The sequence below is a fragment of the Trichechus manatus genome, unplaced genomic scaffold (assembly GCF_000243295.1).
Source record: "Trichechus manatus latirostris isolate Lorelei unplaced genomic scaffold, TriManLat1.0 scaffold00014, whole genome shotgun sequence".
Taxonomy (NCBI): domain Eukaryota; kingdom Metazoa; phylum Chordata; class Mammalia; order Sirenia; family Trichechidae; genus Trichechus; species Trichechus manatus.
Genome location: NW_004443950.1, coordinates 25,127,053 through 25,141,576, shown reverse-complemented (window position 1 = coordinate 25,141,576; position 14,524 = coordinate 25,127,053). Strand labels below are relative to the sequence as shown.

The 14,524-nt window shown below is 55.5% G+C and overlaps 1 protein-coding gene across 1 annotated transcript in view; it reads right to left on the bottom strand.

Annotated features, from left to right (window-relative positions):
- GPT2 (glutamic--pyruvic transaminase 2) overlaps positions 1–14,130 on the bottom strand; it is a 32,531-nt gene extending 18,401 nt beyond the window's left edge. Inside the window, exons 1-3 of the mRNA XM_004371631.2 lie at positions 13,888–14,130; positions 5,567–5,656; positions 3,740–3,848 (exon numbers count right to left, since the gene is read on the bottom strand). Of these exons, the coding sequence (XP_004371688.1) occupies positions 3,740–3,848; positions 5,567–5,656; positions 13,888–14,130 (442 nt within the window). The remainder of the gene's footprint in view (positions 1–3,739; positions 3,849–5,566; positions 5,657–13,887) is intronic.
- Between the last annotated feature and the right edge of the window lie 394 nt (positions 14,131–14,524).

Genomic DNA, 14,524 nt, shown 5'->3' with positions numbered 1-14,524 from the left:
CCACCCATCCACACATCCATTCACCCATCTGCTCACTTACCCACCCATCTATCTACCCAATGTACCCACCCACCCATCTACTCATCCATTCACCCACCTGCTCATCCACCCACCCATCCATCTATCCACTCATCTATCCTATCTACCCACCCATCCACTTATCCGTCTGCCCATCCATCTACTCATCTATTTACTGAGATGAGTAGATATTTACTGAGTCAACTGCTAACCAAAAGGTCGGCAGTTCAAATCCACTAAACGCTCCCTGGAAACCCTACAGGGTAGTTCTACTCTGTCCTGTAGGGTCGCTATGAGTTGGAATCGACTCAAGGGCAGCGAGTTTGGTTTGTACTATATGTCAAGCACTGTTCTAAGCCCTGGCTTCTAACCAATACTCATTTTGCCCCTGCTCTTGGGGATTTATACATGTTCGGTGACAACGTCAGTCATCAGACCTGGCATTCCTATGCTTTTACTATCACCGTGGCCTGCCCACGGTTTCACAGAGCTTGAGAAATGGGGCTCTCACTCGTGTTAACCCACAATGGCACTGCCTGCTGCATGGCTAGCCCCGGGAGCCAGAGTCCTGACCATCACCAACCACAGACTGCTGGGGCTGCTGGGCGTGCCCCACATGTCAACAATAGCCTTAGGCTGCCATTCGGGTGAAAAGCCACTGTTTAAGTTCAAAAACAGGAAAACCTTATCTATGGTGCTAGAAGTCAGAGCAGTGGTGGGGGGGAGGGTTGACGAGAAGTGGGCACGAAGGCACCTCTGGGGTGCTGGAAATATTCGATATGTTGATCTGGGTAGTAGTTACACAGGTGTGCCCGTGTGTAAAAATTACTCAGTCTGTACACTAGTATTTTGCATTTTACTCTATGTTATACCAACAAAACATTTTTTAAAACATCAGGCCACTATTTGTTTTTAAAAAGACTTAGAGAGTGCTTGCACATGCACAGAATCTCTCTAGAAGGAGCTGCACTCTAGTGAGGTGGATCCTCTGGGGAAGCGAACAGGAGACTGGCAGTCAGAAACGGGGAAGGGTTTTCACTGTATATGCCTTTATACCTTCTGGATTTTATACTCTGTCTAAAGAGAACCAGCCTGCTCCTTCCAAGACCATTACCAGGAGGCAGTGTGGGCTCCAGAAAGTACTAGATTCTTCTCTGGGGCCTTAACACACATCATTCCAGGGCTTGGCATCCAGGAGACACCCAGCTAAATGTGCTGAACTGAAAGAGCACTAGCCCGGCTCTGCCTCAGCCTCTTTGTGTGGCATTGGGCTCAGCCCTCTGACCAGCTGTAGGCCAATCCTCTAAGATGCCCAGTGGCAAACATTAATATGTGTTAAATCTAAACGGTAGGTACAAGGGCTTTTGTTACATTATTTTGAGTATTTGAATACGTTTGAAATATTTTGTAAATTTAAAAATGGTAGGAGGGGCAAATGCTGGCCTTAGGGACTCTTCTCTCCACTGGGTAATTTATGTGATACTTCTGAGCTCCCTTGCTCAGAAACCTTGCAGGGCTCCCTATTTCCCTCTGCCTTTTTTCAATGCCCTCCCCTCTGCTCCATGGGGCCTGTCCATCCCACCCCAGCCAGGCCTCCCCTCCTTTCTGTCTCCATCCTACCTGCTCCCTTGAATTCCCAGGCCTTTGTCATTGCAAGCTTCCTGCTTCTATAGACCACAGACCTTCCATCCTTCCAAGCAGGCTCCAGGTTTGTTTTTGCTCCAAATGAACTGATCCTTCAAGGCTCAGCTCTCGTCTGTCCCCAGGAGACCTGTCTTAAAGATCCCACCCTATTCTCAACTGGTTTCCTGACCTATAATTTCTCCAGTTATTTTATACAGAGGAAGCCCTGCCTCCCCAACTTGACTGCAAAGTACTTCCTAGGTCGTGGCAGAGGGCAGGCTCAGAGGCCCCCGCCTCACCTGTGCTCAGGAGCTCGTGTGACAGAACTCGGCACGGGTCACAAAACCCCAGAAGCCACCGTGCTCTTGTTACAACACCCCAGTAGGGGATTCACACGGACACAGCCTCCCACCCCCTACTTCCCCAGCCCTGGCTGGCACAGCTGCAAAGACTTGACGATTCTGATTCAGCACAGAGGAACAAAGACCCCCCTGCCCCTTCCACTCACATCAGACACACAGAAGGCAAACTCCTCCCACCCCTGCCTCTTGGTCAGGGCTTCCAGGGGCCTTGGGCCCACGGCCACGGGAGCTTTGAGAAGCACCTTCCCCTTGGGGCTGCATGGAGGCTGCTGGGCTGCTGTCTGCCAGCCTCTGGGTTAGGCCTTGGCACACGAGGCCACGGGCCCCACATACCACCCAGGCTGGCCCCTTCCGGAGAGGGACACCACTGAAGACGTGCCTAGACTCAGAGGGCTGGCAGGGTGACTGCAGCCAGGAAGTGGGCACAGGGCTCACAACACCGGGCAGAGCAGAGAAATGCGGGGAGTGGGAGAGGCAGGGAGGTGAAAGAGAGGCCGATCCCCTGCTGAGCAAGCCACAAGCGTCCCTGCCCTGTTCCCCGTGCCTCGTCCAGAACACCAGGGTACCGTCCTAAAAAAGCTTCTGAGAACAACTGGCTTCCTCGGGGCGTGGGAAGCTGGATTCCCCGTGTAGGGACTGGGTGAAGAAAAGGGGCAAAAACAAGCAGATGAAAGAAATGAGAGGAGAATAAAGAGCCAGCGGCCCCGAGGCTGGAAATCCAGCTCAGCAGTGAAGACAGCATTGTTTTCACCGCTGCAGGGCCAAGTTCCTCGTCCCCTCCACGGAGTCCTCCCACTCCCGTGCTTGGAACCCTGGAGCCCTGGGTAACGGGGCAGTGAGCTGGGGGGGGCCTCAACGGAGGGTGATGGGAACTCAGGAAAATGGAAGGGTGCAGAGTCAGGCTGGAGGAAGCAGTAAAAAGGGAGCCAGAGCCCACGTATAGGAAATCTGTACAAAAGGCAAGTGTACAGAGCCCGAAGCTTCTTAGCGGTTACCGAGGGTGGGGGAAAGGAGGACTCAGTGCTCAGGGGACACTGTTTCTGTTAAGGAGGATGGTATAATTTGGGAATGGGTAAGGGAGAGATGGTTGAACAAGGTGAACATAATTAATGTCACCCAACCACTCACAGGAAAATCGTTGAAATGTCAAATGTTTTACTATGTATATATTTACCACAATTAAAAAATCAATTATAAAAAAGGAAAAGAAGTCTTCACCTTTCATCTCTAATGAAATTCTAAATTAAAAAAAAAAAAAGGGCAGGGCGTGAAGAGTCAGAGGGAACTCGGGCGTCCCCTTGCCAACAGCTGGCACGCCCCCAGACAGGGCCTGGTGGTGTGCTGGGGCCACGGAGGGGCGAACACTGGACCAAGGTGTGCCCTTTGCTTCTACTGGGCCTCCTGCTGCTGAGGCCAGTCCTGTGGTTAACCGTCTCCTCTGGTGGAAAGCTCCTCTGTTGAAGCTGGCTCCCAGGCCTAAAACTCAGATCCAGCAACGCACAGACGCTCCTGAGCCTGAAGTGCCCCAATCCATGAAAGGCTGCCTGTCTGTGGGCAGCTCTGCAAACCAGAGGCCCAGCTGAGAACACTGCTCTGCATTCTCTGCACACAGCCGGCCCCCACATGCATGCATGCACGCACGCACACGCATCACCCTCCATCCAGCTGGCCCAGGCCCCCTCTGGGAACACTCGCTGGCTTCATGCCCTCTGGGGCCGGGCAAGTTGGGGCCTCACCCAGGCTATTCCCACCACAAGCCTGCAGGATCCTCTGGGCGCGTTTCTTCGCATCTTCCGGGAAGCTGGGGCTGTCCAGCAGGTTAGGATAGGTGCATAGTGCCATTACCTGGGGAAACAGAGGGAGGCCGGGCTCTAGCACCTCCACCCCAGATCGCTAGGGGGGGAAACAGGCGACATGGGGCAGGACATGTGGGAAGATGAGACGCTGAGGGTCAGTGAACCTCCACGAGTGCTCAGGCCCCTCAGGACCAGGGGAGCTGAGGGAGTGGGGGGGGCACCGGGATCTCCGTAACCAGTGGGGAGATGCTGAGAGCGGGAGATGGCATGACACCTCGGCCTGGGCTTGGGCCAAGGGTGGGCTGCCAGAAGCAGAGTCGCGGGACAGAGGGAGGCTGTGAATCAGCCCCTGGCCCCAACCAACCCTTCCATAAAGGACAGCGGGCTCACACACCCAAGGCCACAAGAATCAGGGGTCTCCAAGCAGGGGCCAGGCCTGAGGGGCAAGGGACTCCAGCTGGCAGGAGCAGGGCTGCACAGCCCCTCTGTACTCAGCCTGAGCTCTGCTCCCCCACCCCCTTTTCTTGGGCTCCCCCATCCTCGCCACAGCTCCAAACCGGGTCAGTGTCCTCATCTCTGTTAACAGAGAAAATCACCTTCACCCCACAAGTCCCGAGGATTAAGTAGGAAACGTGTGCCAAGGTGCAGTCGGCCGGCTCGGGGGCAGGTCTAAGCCGGCAGGGCCGAGGGGCCCAGCAAGGAGCACCAGGGAGGCAGGCCTCAGGGCTCTGAGCCCAGCCGGGGGCTGCGGGTGGCCAGGCTTATCTTCCTCTGCACGGGGCACCGTGAAGACCAGGGGAGGTGGGAGAGGGTCTGGGAAGCCAGCAGTGGCGGGAGCGCGTGCCGTGGCCAGGGCAGTTGGATTTGGAAATGGCCTGCCAGCCAGAAGAGGCTGAGGCAGCAGGCACCTGTTCCTGCCCTGTGGCCTGGGGGACAGTGGGGACTTGTTCCGCCTCCACGTCCCTGGCAGGGCCCCTCCTTTTCCCTGTCTGGCGGGTCCATTTCCCCATTCTGGGCCCAGCTTGGGGACTCGATTTCCACGGCAGCCGCCACGCTCTTGCGGGGCAGCAGCAGCCACAGGCAAAAGGGAGGAAGCACGGTGGGCCAGCCTCAGCGCTAGCCCCAGTGCCCTGTGAAAACTCCCTCAGGCCCTGCTGGCGGAGGCGCCCCAGCTCCTGCCCCCTCCTCAGCACGGGGCAAGCCCCCCACCCGACAGCAGGGCAGGACGGCGCCTCCTTTGGGCCAGCCTCAGCAGATCTGGCACGCTCCCCTCGCCCAGAGCCAGCCGGCTAGCGAGCAACACTCAGACCCGGTCGCCCTCAGCCAGGAAGCCATTGCCCCGCGGCCCACGCGCCGCCCCGCGGCCCACGCGCCCTCATCGCCTCCCCCGGGCGCCGCCCACCCCCAGTGCCCTTGCTGAGAAGCTCCTAACTCAGCGTCTAGCACCGGAAGCCGTGGAGGACGCCCTGGGAACCCCCGTGTACACCACACCAACCCCGACATGGGTTTAGGGATCTTAGACAACCTCAGAAAAGGGAGGAGGCTGAGGGAGAACCTGGGGCGTCGGGGACTAGGGTGGGGGCGGGGGGAAGAGTACTACTTGAACCCTCCCTGTGGGATTCTGGTGTCTGCTGTGTCCCAAGAGGGCTGGAGGGACCCGGTGGCAGAGGTGAGAGGAGCTGGCTGGCCCTATAACCCCATGCGGGCCCCCCGCCGGCCTTCGGTTCCTAGTTCTCCCAGCAGCCCGTGCTCCAAGGGCCAGCTCACCTGCCGGATGAAGGTGATTGGCTGCTGGCCCATGGCCTGGGCGTCCCCGATGTTGGCGCGGATGACCTCAGTGAATGGTTTTTTGATACCCTGCGCAGAGAGAAGGCAGCAGGTGGTCACTCAGACCCTGCACTCCAGAGGCCAGGGGTGTTCCCCCGGGTGCTCGTCAATAGGCACTACTATTCTGAGCCTGAGCAGGGGCCTGGCCCCGTGTAATCTTCACAACCACCCCAGGAGGGAGAGCTGTTATTAATCCCATTTTACAGCCGAGAAAATTGAGGCTCCAAGGATTAAGCAGCTTGCTCAAGGTCACATAATTGATCAGTAAGTGGAAGCCAGCCTCCCGAGTTCACTCTTCCCAGTCACTATACTCCACTGCTTCCCACTTTCCAGAAAGGCCGGAAGAGCACATCCTGAGGTAGCTGCAGGTACATGGCTGGCCTGTCACCACACAGGGATGTCTAAAAGGAGGCTCTTGGGCGAACGTGGCAGGAAGGAGGCAGGGGCCAACAGCAGAACACACCAAACATCAGAGAGACTCCCACCAGCCCCAACATCCCACCCCCAAGCACAGCTCCACCTCAACAGCATGAGTCGACGGCCAGGGACCTGAGGCTACCGTCACCCCACAACACACCGGTCAGCTGCTACCCAAGTCTCGGGGTTGTCTCTTGCAACTTGGGCTTAGCAGGAAGAAGAATGTGGGCTGATTTTCACGTTTGTTAAAAAAGCACCAGGGCTGAAAGGCCTGATTGATGAGCTAAATTGAAGCCACTGCTTGAGTAATGTGTTTAGCACAGAAAAGGGATCACAGGGAGGAGGGACGTGGAGACCCTCGCACCACCACTGCAGAGGCAGCGGAAGGACACCCCGGCCCTGCAGAAGAGGAGGTTGGGGTTTGGCAGGAAAGACGGGTGGGATCCGGCTATGTGGGCGTTCCTCACGCCTCCCTGGAAAATCCAAACAAAATTAGCCACTGGTTAGCAACAGCTTCAATGACCTCCCAGGGTGATGAAGGGATTATCTGAGACAAACAGTGTGAAATCACTTGGCAGAGTCCAAATATCACCATCTTACAAATCCAGACCCGGAATGAGGTTGTGAAGGTCACAGCGGAGGAAGAAGGGGATGGAACAAGAGGTGACAGAGCCAGCTGCCCTTTCCCCAAAGGCACCCCAAACACAAATTTAAACAGTACATTTCTATGGTTTGGACAGTTGGTCTTTTTTCTCCATTTCATGGAATGTGTGAATGAAATCAACTTTAGAAAACTTGGCGTTTTTAAAAAAATCAGTACCATACAGCTTAAGCAAGAACCGATGAGCCTGAGAGATGAAAGCAACCGTAAAACAAGCCTCCTAGCCCGGGATCCCCACTAGAAAACTAGGAGCTTCCAACCCCGAAGGTCCTCCCACACAGAAATTCTTTAGTGACTTCTGGAGCAAGGTGGCATGGGGGCGCTGAGAGGGCACCCCAGGAATGGTCCTGGGCATTCACAAGCAAGTCCGGGGCTGATAAGTCTTGAAAAGCTATGTTTCTGAGGGAAGAGATGGTCTTTTAATTTTTTTGTGGCACAGTGGTTAAGAGCTCGGTTACTAACCAAAAGGTCGGCAGTTCGAATCCACCAGCTGCTCCTTGGAAAGCCTATGGGGCAGTCTACTCTGTCCTATAGGGTTACTATGAGTGGGAATGGACTCGACAGCAACGGATTTTTGGTTTTCTACCAAGTTCTTCAGGGAGGGTCAACATGGAGGAAGACATTCCCAAGGGCATTGGGAAGCAGGGGTTTCAAGTCCAGAGAGCCAGGGTGAGGCATACCACACTGCCCACTGCACCAGGACGCTGCCAGGGGAGACAGCAGGTGCCCTGGAGAGACAAGGGCTATGGGCGTGCAGTCTCGGGGCTCATTCCACAGGGAGGGGCCAAGAAGGCTGGGGGTAGGGGCAGCTGCCCTGGCCAGTGTGCAGAGGGGCAGGCCAGACCCACCCCCTGGCACTGCCTGGGCTCCTGGTACAGGGCCCTCTGTCAGCATGACTGGTTTGATGCAGCCCCCAGGCCTGGCCAGCTGAATGCAGGCAATTTCCATAGTATGGACATGGCCCCTTCTTCAGCAGGGAATGAACCTGTCAGAGACTCCAGGGCCAGGAGCCAACACACAGCTGCAGGCCCTCAGCCAGCCCGTTACAGGGCGAGAATAATGCCTGGAACAGAGCCCCGGACGTTCCTTCCCCGGGTCCTCCCCCTGCACCATTCAACTGATTCAGGGCCTGTCGACAAGGAGCCTGGGAAAACTGAGCATCTCTTTTCTCGGCTCTTGGCACTTGCAGACACTTTGCTATGATGGATGAGCTGAGGGTGGGAAACTGGCTGCCTCAATGGAAAAGGGGCAAGGGACAGCCTACCCAGCCAAGGACCATTACACAGAGACCATTCGAGGTAGATTCCTGCGTATGGTCACTCAAGGTCCACACACGGGCTGGCAAAGACCAAGGGCCTGGGGCAGACTTCTGCCCATGGTGAGTCGTCCAGGCCTGGTAGACACACCAATGGTGACCTCACCTCCGCCCTGTCCCCAGGGCCCTGCCTGCTCAGAGGGACTAACAAGCATGTAGTGTCCTGGTTTCCTCTCATAGCACCGTAGAGCCCACCTGTCTAATGCACCCAGCACTGCTTCCCCATGTGGTGCTGAGCTAAGGAAGGCCCTACCTGGGTAGGGTTCCCTTCCCAGCAGTGAGGCGCAGGTAGGGAGAAGGGGAGGAGGCTCCCACACCCAGGGATGGCATAGTTCATGGGGCGTTGTTGTTATAGCCATTAGCTGCCACCAACTCATGGCAACCCCACGCACAACAGAACCAAACATTGCCTGATCCTGCACCATCCCCACGATCGACTGCAGATAGGACCCTTGTGATCCACAGGGTTTTCACTGGCTGATTTTCAGGAACAGATCGCCAGGCCTTGTCTATCTTAGTCCACAAGTTCTGCTGAACCCTGTTCAGCGTCATAGCAACACACCAGCCTCCACTGACAGACGGGTGGTGGCTGCACATGGGGACCGCTGGCTGGAATTGAACCCAGCTCTCCCACACGGATGGCGAGAATTCTGCCCTGAACCACCACTGCGCCCTTCAGAGGGAAAGAAAACAGATCTATGATGTCCTTCCCAGCCCACAGCTCCAGCACCACCATATGAGGGTTCAAGGGCAGATGGGTGATGCTAATGGCACGTGTTTCCTCTTGTCATCCATGCGACATGTGAGCAGGAAGGCTGGGGGGGGGTTACTCCCAGAGTTCCCACCTCTCATTCAACAAATACTTGTTGATCCCATGCCCTGGTGACAAGCGTGAGCAAGGCAGACAAGGCTGGTGGCAGCCAGCCTGGTGAAGAATAAGAAGTGGGCATGGTGAAGGCGGCTGGGCAGGGGGTGGGAGCCAGGGCACAACAGCCCCAGGAACATTGAGTGAAAAGGCCCTGAGTCCCCAACCCAAAAGGAGTGATGGATGGGGACCGGGGCAGGCAGGAAGCCATACAGAAAGCTCTAAAAGAGGCCCCAGAGATAAACCCAGGTAGACCCCACATTCCCTGAAGACAGCTTCATTTCACAGCTGAGGAAACCCAGACTCAGCACAGGGTCTGGTCTGGAAGAAACCAGAGCCCCAGCTCTACACGCCCCGTGATTAAAAGATTAGGTGGGAGCTCCAAGGGTCGAGTTTCCTAACCACCCGAGCAGGGAAGGCTGGACCTAGTCCTGAGGGGGTTGTTGTTGTTAAGTGCCTTCGAGTCGGGTTCCGACTCATAGCGACCCGATGTGCAAGAGAACGAAACACTGCCTGGTCCGGCGCCATCCTCACAATTGTTGCAGCCGCTGAGTCAATCCATCTCGTTGAGGGTCTTCCTCTTTTTCGCTGGCCCTCTCTATGTTACCAATCATGATGTCCGCCTTCAGGGACCAATCCTTCCTGATAACATGTCCAGAGTAGGAGGAGACCTGGAAATCCGAGGTCAGCTGGAGAAGCCAAGACTTGCAAGGCAGAAGCAGGGATGGAATTTGAATGAGCACCAAACAGGATAATTCAGGACAGTAAGGCTGAGGCCTAGGGAGGAAACAGGAAGCCCACAGAACAAGTTCCCAGACCCACAGAGACTTGGGAGGAGGGAGGTAAAGAAAAGGGAGCTTGGTATAGCAGGTCGCTTTATCAGTTTGAGAACAAAGATTCTTTAGAGTTCTAATTGGCTCCTAGCTGTTCAAAGTCTTACAACTGACTGTGAAACCAGGCTTTAGGAGAAATAAATTGGCTCTATTTTGTAGAAGAGTCAACTGCGGTCAAGGTGCTGTGAAACGACTTGCCTGAGGCCCCGCCCCCAGCACAGGTAGAGCCCTGGAGGCAGGGCTGTGTGATGCAGGGTGGGTGGGTGCAGGGTCCTTCCCGCTAGAAGCCTACGTAATAAACTTGTTTATTTTAAAGTAGCATCTAAACGCTAAAGTAAATGATCAGGGAGACTTCCCCACCTATGCCTGGCCCTTCCAGAAGCTCCAGTCTCAGCTCTTAGCCAACTGCAGCCCCGTGCTCTGCCACCTCCGTAACCGCCTGTTTGGATGCAACACACATTGATGATAACAGTGCTAATCAGTGTCCCCTTTCCTGAATCCCATTTCTGAATATTTTGCCCTGACTGTGTTTACTTTGGAAACCCTAGTGGATACTGGTTAAGTGTTTGGCTGCTAACCAAAAGGTCCGCAGTTCGAATCCACCAGGTACTCCTTGGACACCCTATGGGGGCAGTTCTACTCTGTCCTACAGGGTCTCTATGAGACAGAATCGACTTGACAGCAATGGTTTTTTTTGTGTGTGTGTGTGTGTGTTTACTTTGGAGCCCTGGTGGCGCAGTGGTCAAGAGCTCGGCTGCTAACCAGATGGTCAGCAGTTTGAATCCACCAGTCGCTCCTTGGAAACCCTATTGGGCAGCTCTATACTGTCCTTCAGGGTCGCTATGAGTTGGAATCGACTTGACAGCAATGGGTTTGATACTGACTTTTACAGCTGGAAAAAGTAAAGCCATTCCTATCTCCACCTGTACCTACTCCGATCCTCCCTCCCCCAACAAAGCAAGAGAAAAAGCAGCAGATTGAGGAAGAGCTGACAGAGCTTTTCAAAACTCCTACTAATTGCAGCTTATTTTAAGTGCTGCTCCCAGTGAACACCCAAGAAGCACAGGATCTGAAGAGCTAAGACGGGTTCTCCCCCTTGGAGCTGTTGTCAGGGAGGAACAGGGCCTCCCTGAAAACACACAGAGCAGGTGGCGGGGGGAGACTGTCCCGTTCTCACCCACTCAGCCCACCTTCCTGCCCCGAGGTTCTCCTGAGCTTCCTCCTCTCCCGTCAGAGAAGCAAGGACAGGATGAGGCTGGTCAGCCACCCCAAAATCAAACACCAAAGCCACGTGTCCAACCAAACAGCCCATGCTATTTGCAAAGGATCTGGTGACACATTCCATAAGGCAGCACAGAGACCGTGCCCCACCAGGGGCCATAACGGGTGCCTCAGGGCGTCCTGGACAGACAAGGAGGTTCAAAACGCGGAGCAGGTGGGGACTTCTGAGCCCAGCAAGCTCACTTCTCTCCTTTTATAGACTGGAGAAACTCAGGCCCAGAAAGAATATGGGATTCATCCCAAGTCATCCTGTTCCCTATAAACCCTCGGCCATTCCATCTCCAATAAAACTGAGCTCCTTATAACATCAGTCCAGTGCTGATGACAACAAATCAATACAGAGGTTGAAAAACTGAAGCTGTGTCAAGACAAAGGCCCCCCACCCCTTAAAAAAAAAAAAAGGAAAAAACTGGGAAAATAATGGCTTTTTCAGAAGAGGCATTGTTTAACCTAGCAAAGTGGAGAGGGGTTGTCTCCCCGGGAAGGAAATGTTTAAAGGTGCAAACAGTTAATGTGCGTGGCTGCTAACTGAAAGGTTGGAGGTTCAAGTCCACCCAGAGGCACATCGGAAGAAAGGCCTGCTGATCTACTTAGGAAAAAATCAGCCATTGAAATCAGCCTGTGGAGCACAGCTCTACTCTGACACACGTGGCGTCACCGTGAGTCAGAATCGACTCGACAACAGCTGGCAGCTGGTATGCTGGCCTGGCTGGAGCAGTATCTCCAGCACCTAGAGTTGAGCAACGGAGACTCCATCAAGCAAGAACAAGAAGGGATAAGCTCAGGAAGAAAGCGTCAGAGAATGCAGGTGGACAGAAACGATTTCTTGACTGATTCGGGGGTGGAAACCCTGGTGGCACAGTGGTTACGAGTTTGGCTGCTAAGCAAAAGGTCTGCAGTTCAAATCCACCAGACGCTCCTTGGAAACCCTATGGGGCAGTTCTACTCTGTCCTACAGGGTCGCTGTAAGTTGGAATCGACTTGATGGCAATGGGTTTGGTTTTTGGTTTAACTCGGGGGTGGAATATGGGGATGTCTCAGAAGCCAAAGGATGCTTCTAGCTTAAATGACCAAGAAGTTGCCTGTCTGCCATCATCAAGCCACACCCCTGCTGGAAAACCTGTCCTGGTTCCCCCACTTCCCACCAGGACACATCACACACACCTGAGCCTGGCACACAAGCCCCTCATCCACTGCTTCCATCTCATCCATCTCCAGCATCCCTCTACCAGACAGCGCCCTCCAAACAGCACCATCCCCCTTCCCCCAAGGCCTACAACTGCCCCAGCTTCCTGCCTTTGCTCATAGCACTGTTTCCATCTGGAATGCTCTCGTTTTCTCTGCCTGCTAAAAAATGCCACCAGTCCTTAAAGAATTGGGGCAGGGAAAGGGGGTAAGGCTCAGGCCCGGAGAACAATATGGCAGTCAGCTCCCTCAAGTCAAAGACAGCCCCACATGCAAGTTGTCATTTAGCAAAAGGTCTGAGAATCCCTGGAAAACTGCCAGCTCTGGAAGTGGAGAAATCATCCGTAAAATGATAAACCAAGCACAATTTAATCCCAGCTCTAACAGGGAGCCTTTGCCTCAAGGAGGGCTGGCTCCAGCTTGCCAGGTGTCAACAAGGAGCAGAGCAAAAAACGTGTCTCCTGCTCCCGGCCCACCTCTAAGCCAGGGAGGTACAAAAATGGAACCAGCCTTCTCCAGGGCCAAGCTTTAAACTTAGCCCTGGAAGAAAACGTCGGACTATGATTTGTCCAGCTCACTGTTTCGAGTCAGCAAAACCTGGTGTCCCAATGAGGTATCAGCAGGTCATGAGCTCATCACAGCCCCAATGTCCCAGGAGAGTGGGGGCAAGTGTTCACCATGGCTTCTGCCAGGCTTTCAAGGGACACTAAGTGACCACCTTGACCCTGAAATATTGGGATCTGCTGCCTCTGAAAGTCAGATCAAGGAGCAGCACCCCGCCCCCACCCCTTATTTCTGGGTCAGAATTATTTTCAGCAAGCAGCTGGGTGACTATTTCATCAGCTTCTTACAAATCTTAGGAGTGTTTACTTTTTTAGATAACCCCTCTTGACTCTGCCTTCTAAAGTCCACGCAGGTTAGAACTCTGGTATCCCACAGGGGCATCTCTTACACCCACCACAGCCACCTTCGTTGTCGGGAGGCAGAGAGCACTCCTGGGTGTGTGGCCACTTTACACGTAGCTGTGAACTCAAGCCAAGATCTCAGCCGGTCGGCCACCAAAACGAAGAAAGTCCCAGGGCCTCCTTATCAAGGCCCAGAGGGCCCAAGCCTTCACTACAGCCTGCAGGCTACTGTGTTCTCAGGACAGAGAACACAGGGCCTGAAGGAGCTGAGGGACTCTCCTCCACACCCCTTCCCCAGCCCACCCACTCTTGTCAGGGAACCATTACTGGCAATAGGTCGCAGGCAGAGAGAGAAAAAGCTTCCAGAACAAACTCAACTCTCCTCAGAGCCCCACCCCTCCTCCGATTTAATTTCTTCGAAGCATTAAATTCACTACCCGCAACTCTGTTGTTTTTTTCTTTACTGACTTCTTGTTTTTCTCTCCCTTCTGGATCCTGGTTCCGCGCGGGCACAGCAGCCACGTAACGCTCAGTACCTGGCACCGTGGGCCGCTCAATTACAATTGATGAATTCAATTCAACACGTGAACTGTATCGAAGGCCTTACTTCATGCCAGGTGCCGGGCACCAGTGGGTGCAGGGAGACAGGAGGACACTCTCGTTTTAGCCAAGCGTGGCAGAATGAAGGAGCTGGCATGGGGTGGGGGAAGGCCGGTGTTCGAACCCCAGCGGAGGACCGCAGCCGCTCTTCCCGCAGCAGCGCCCCTGGCCTCCCCGGGCTCCCCGGCTCCGCGCTCACCCGCTGCAGTTCCAGCTCGATCTCGCCGGCCTTGAGCACAATGGGTCCCCGCACCGCGTACTCCACCGCCTTCACCTGCGGGTTCATGGACTCGAGCGTGAGGATGCGCTCGCGCGGGCTCCGCTCGGGCCGCACCTTGAGCACCGCCGAGGCCTCAGCGGCTGCGCTGCTCTGACTTCGGCCCCAGGGGCTCGGGGTCCGGGAGCAGCAGCCCCGCCGAACCAGCAACGCCGCCCGCCGCATCGTGCGCCCGCCCAGGGAAACCTTGGCACAAAAAGAGAAAGAACGAACACGTCGCGCACGGCCGACACAGGCACCCGTCCTCCCCAAGCCCAGCTAAGGGCTCTTTCAGCGAGCGGTGCCAGCCTGGTTCCGGGGCCACTGCCCATGTCCCGGCCACCGGGACCCTGCACCGCGCCACGGCAGCGCCAAAGTGCTGCCCAGCCGGGCTGTGCAAAGGCGGCCCCAGTGCATGCCTGCAACGTGCCTGTCGCCGCCCGGCAGCCCTCGCCGCACCCCGGCTAGCGCGCGCGCCCGGAGCTGCTCCCCGGCCCCAGTGCCTGCAGTCGCATCCCGGCGCCCGCACCGGCGGGCTCCGTGCGCTCGCACACCCACTGCCGCGAGCCTGCCCCGGCCC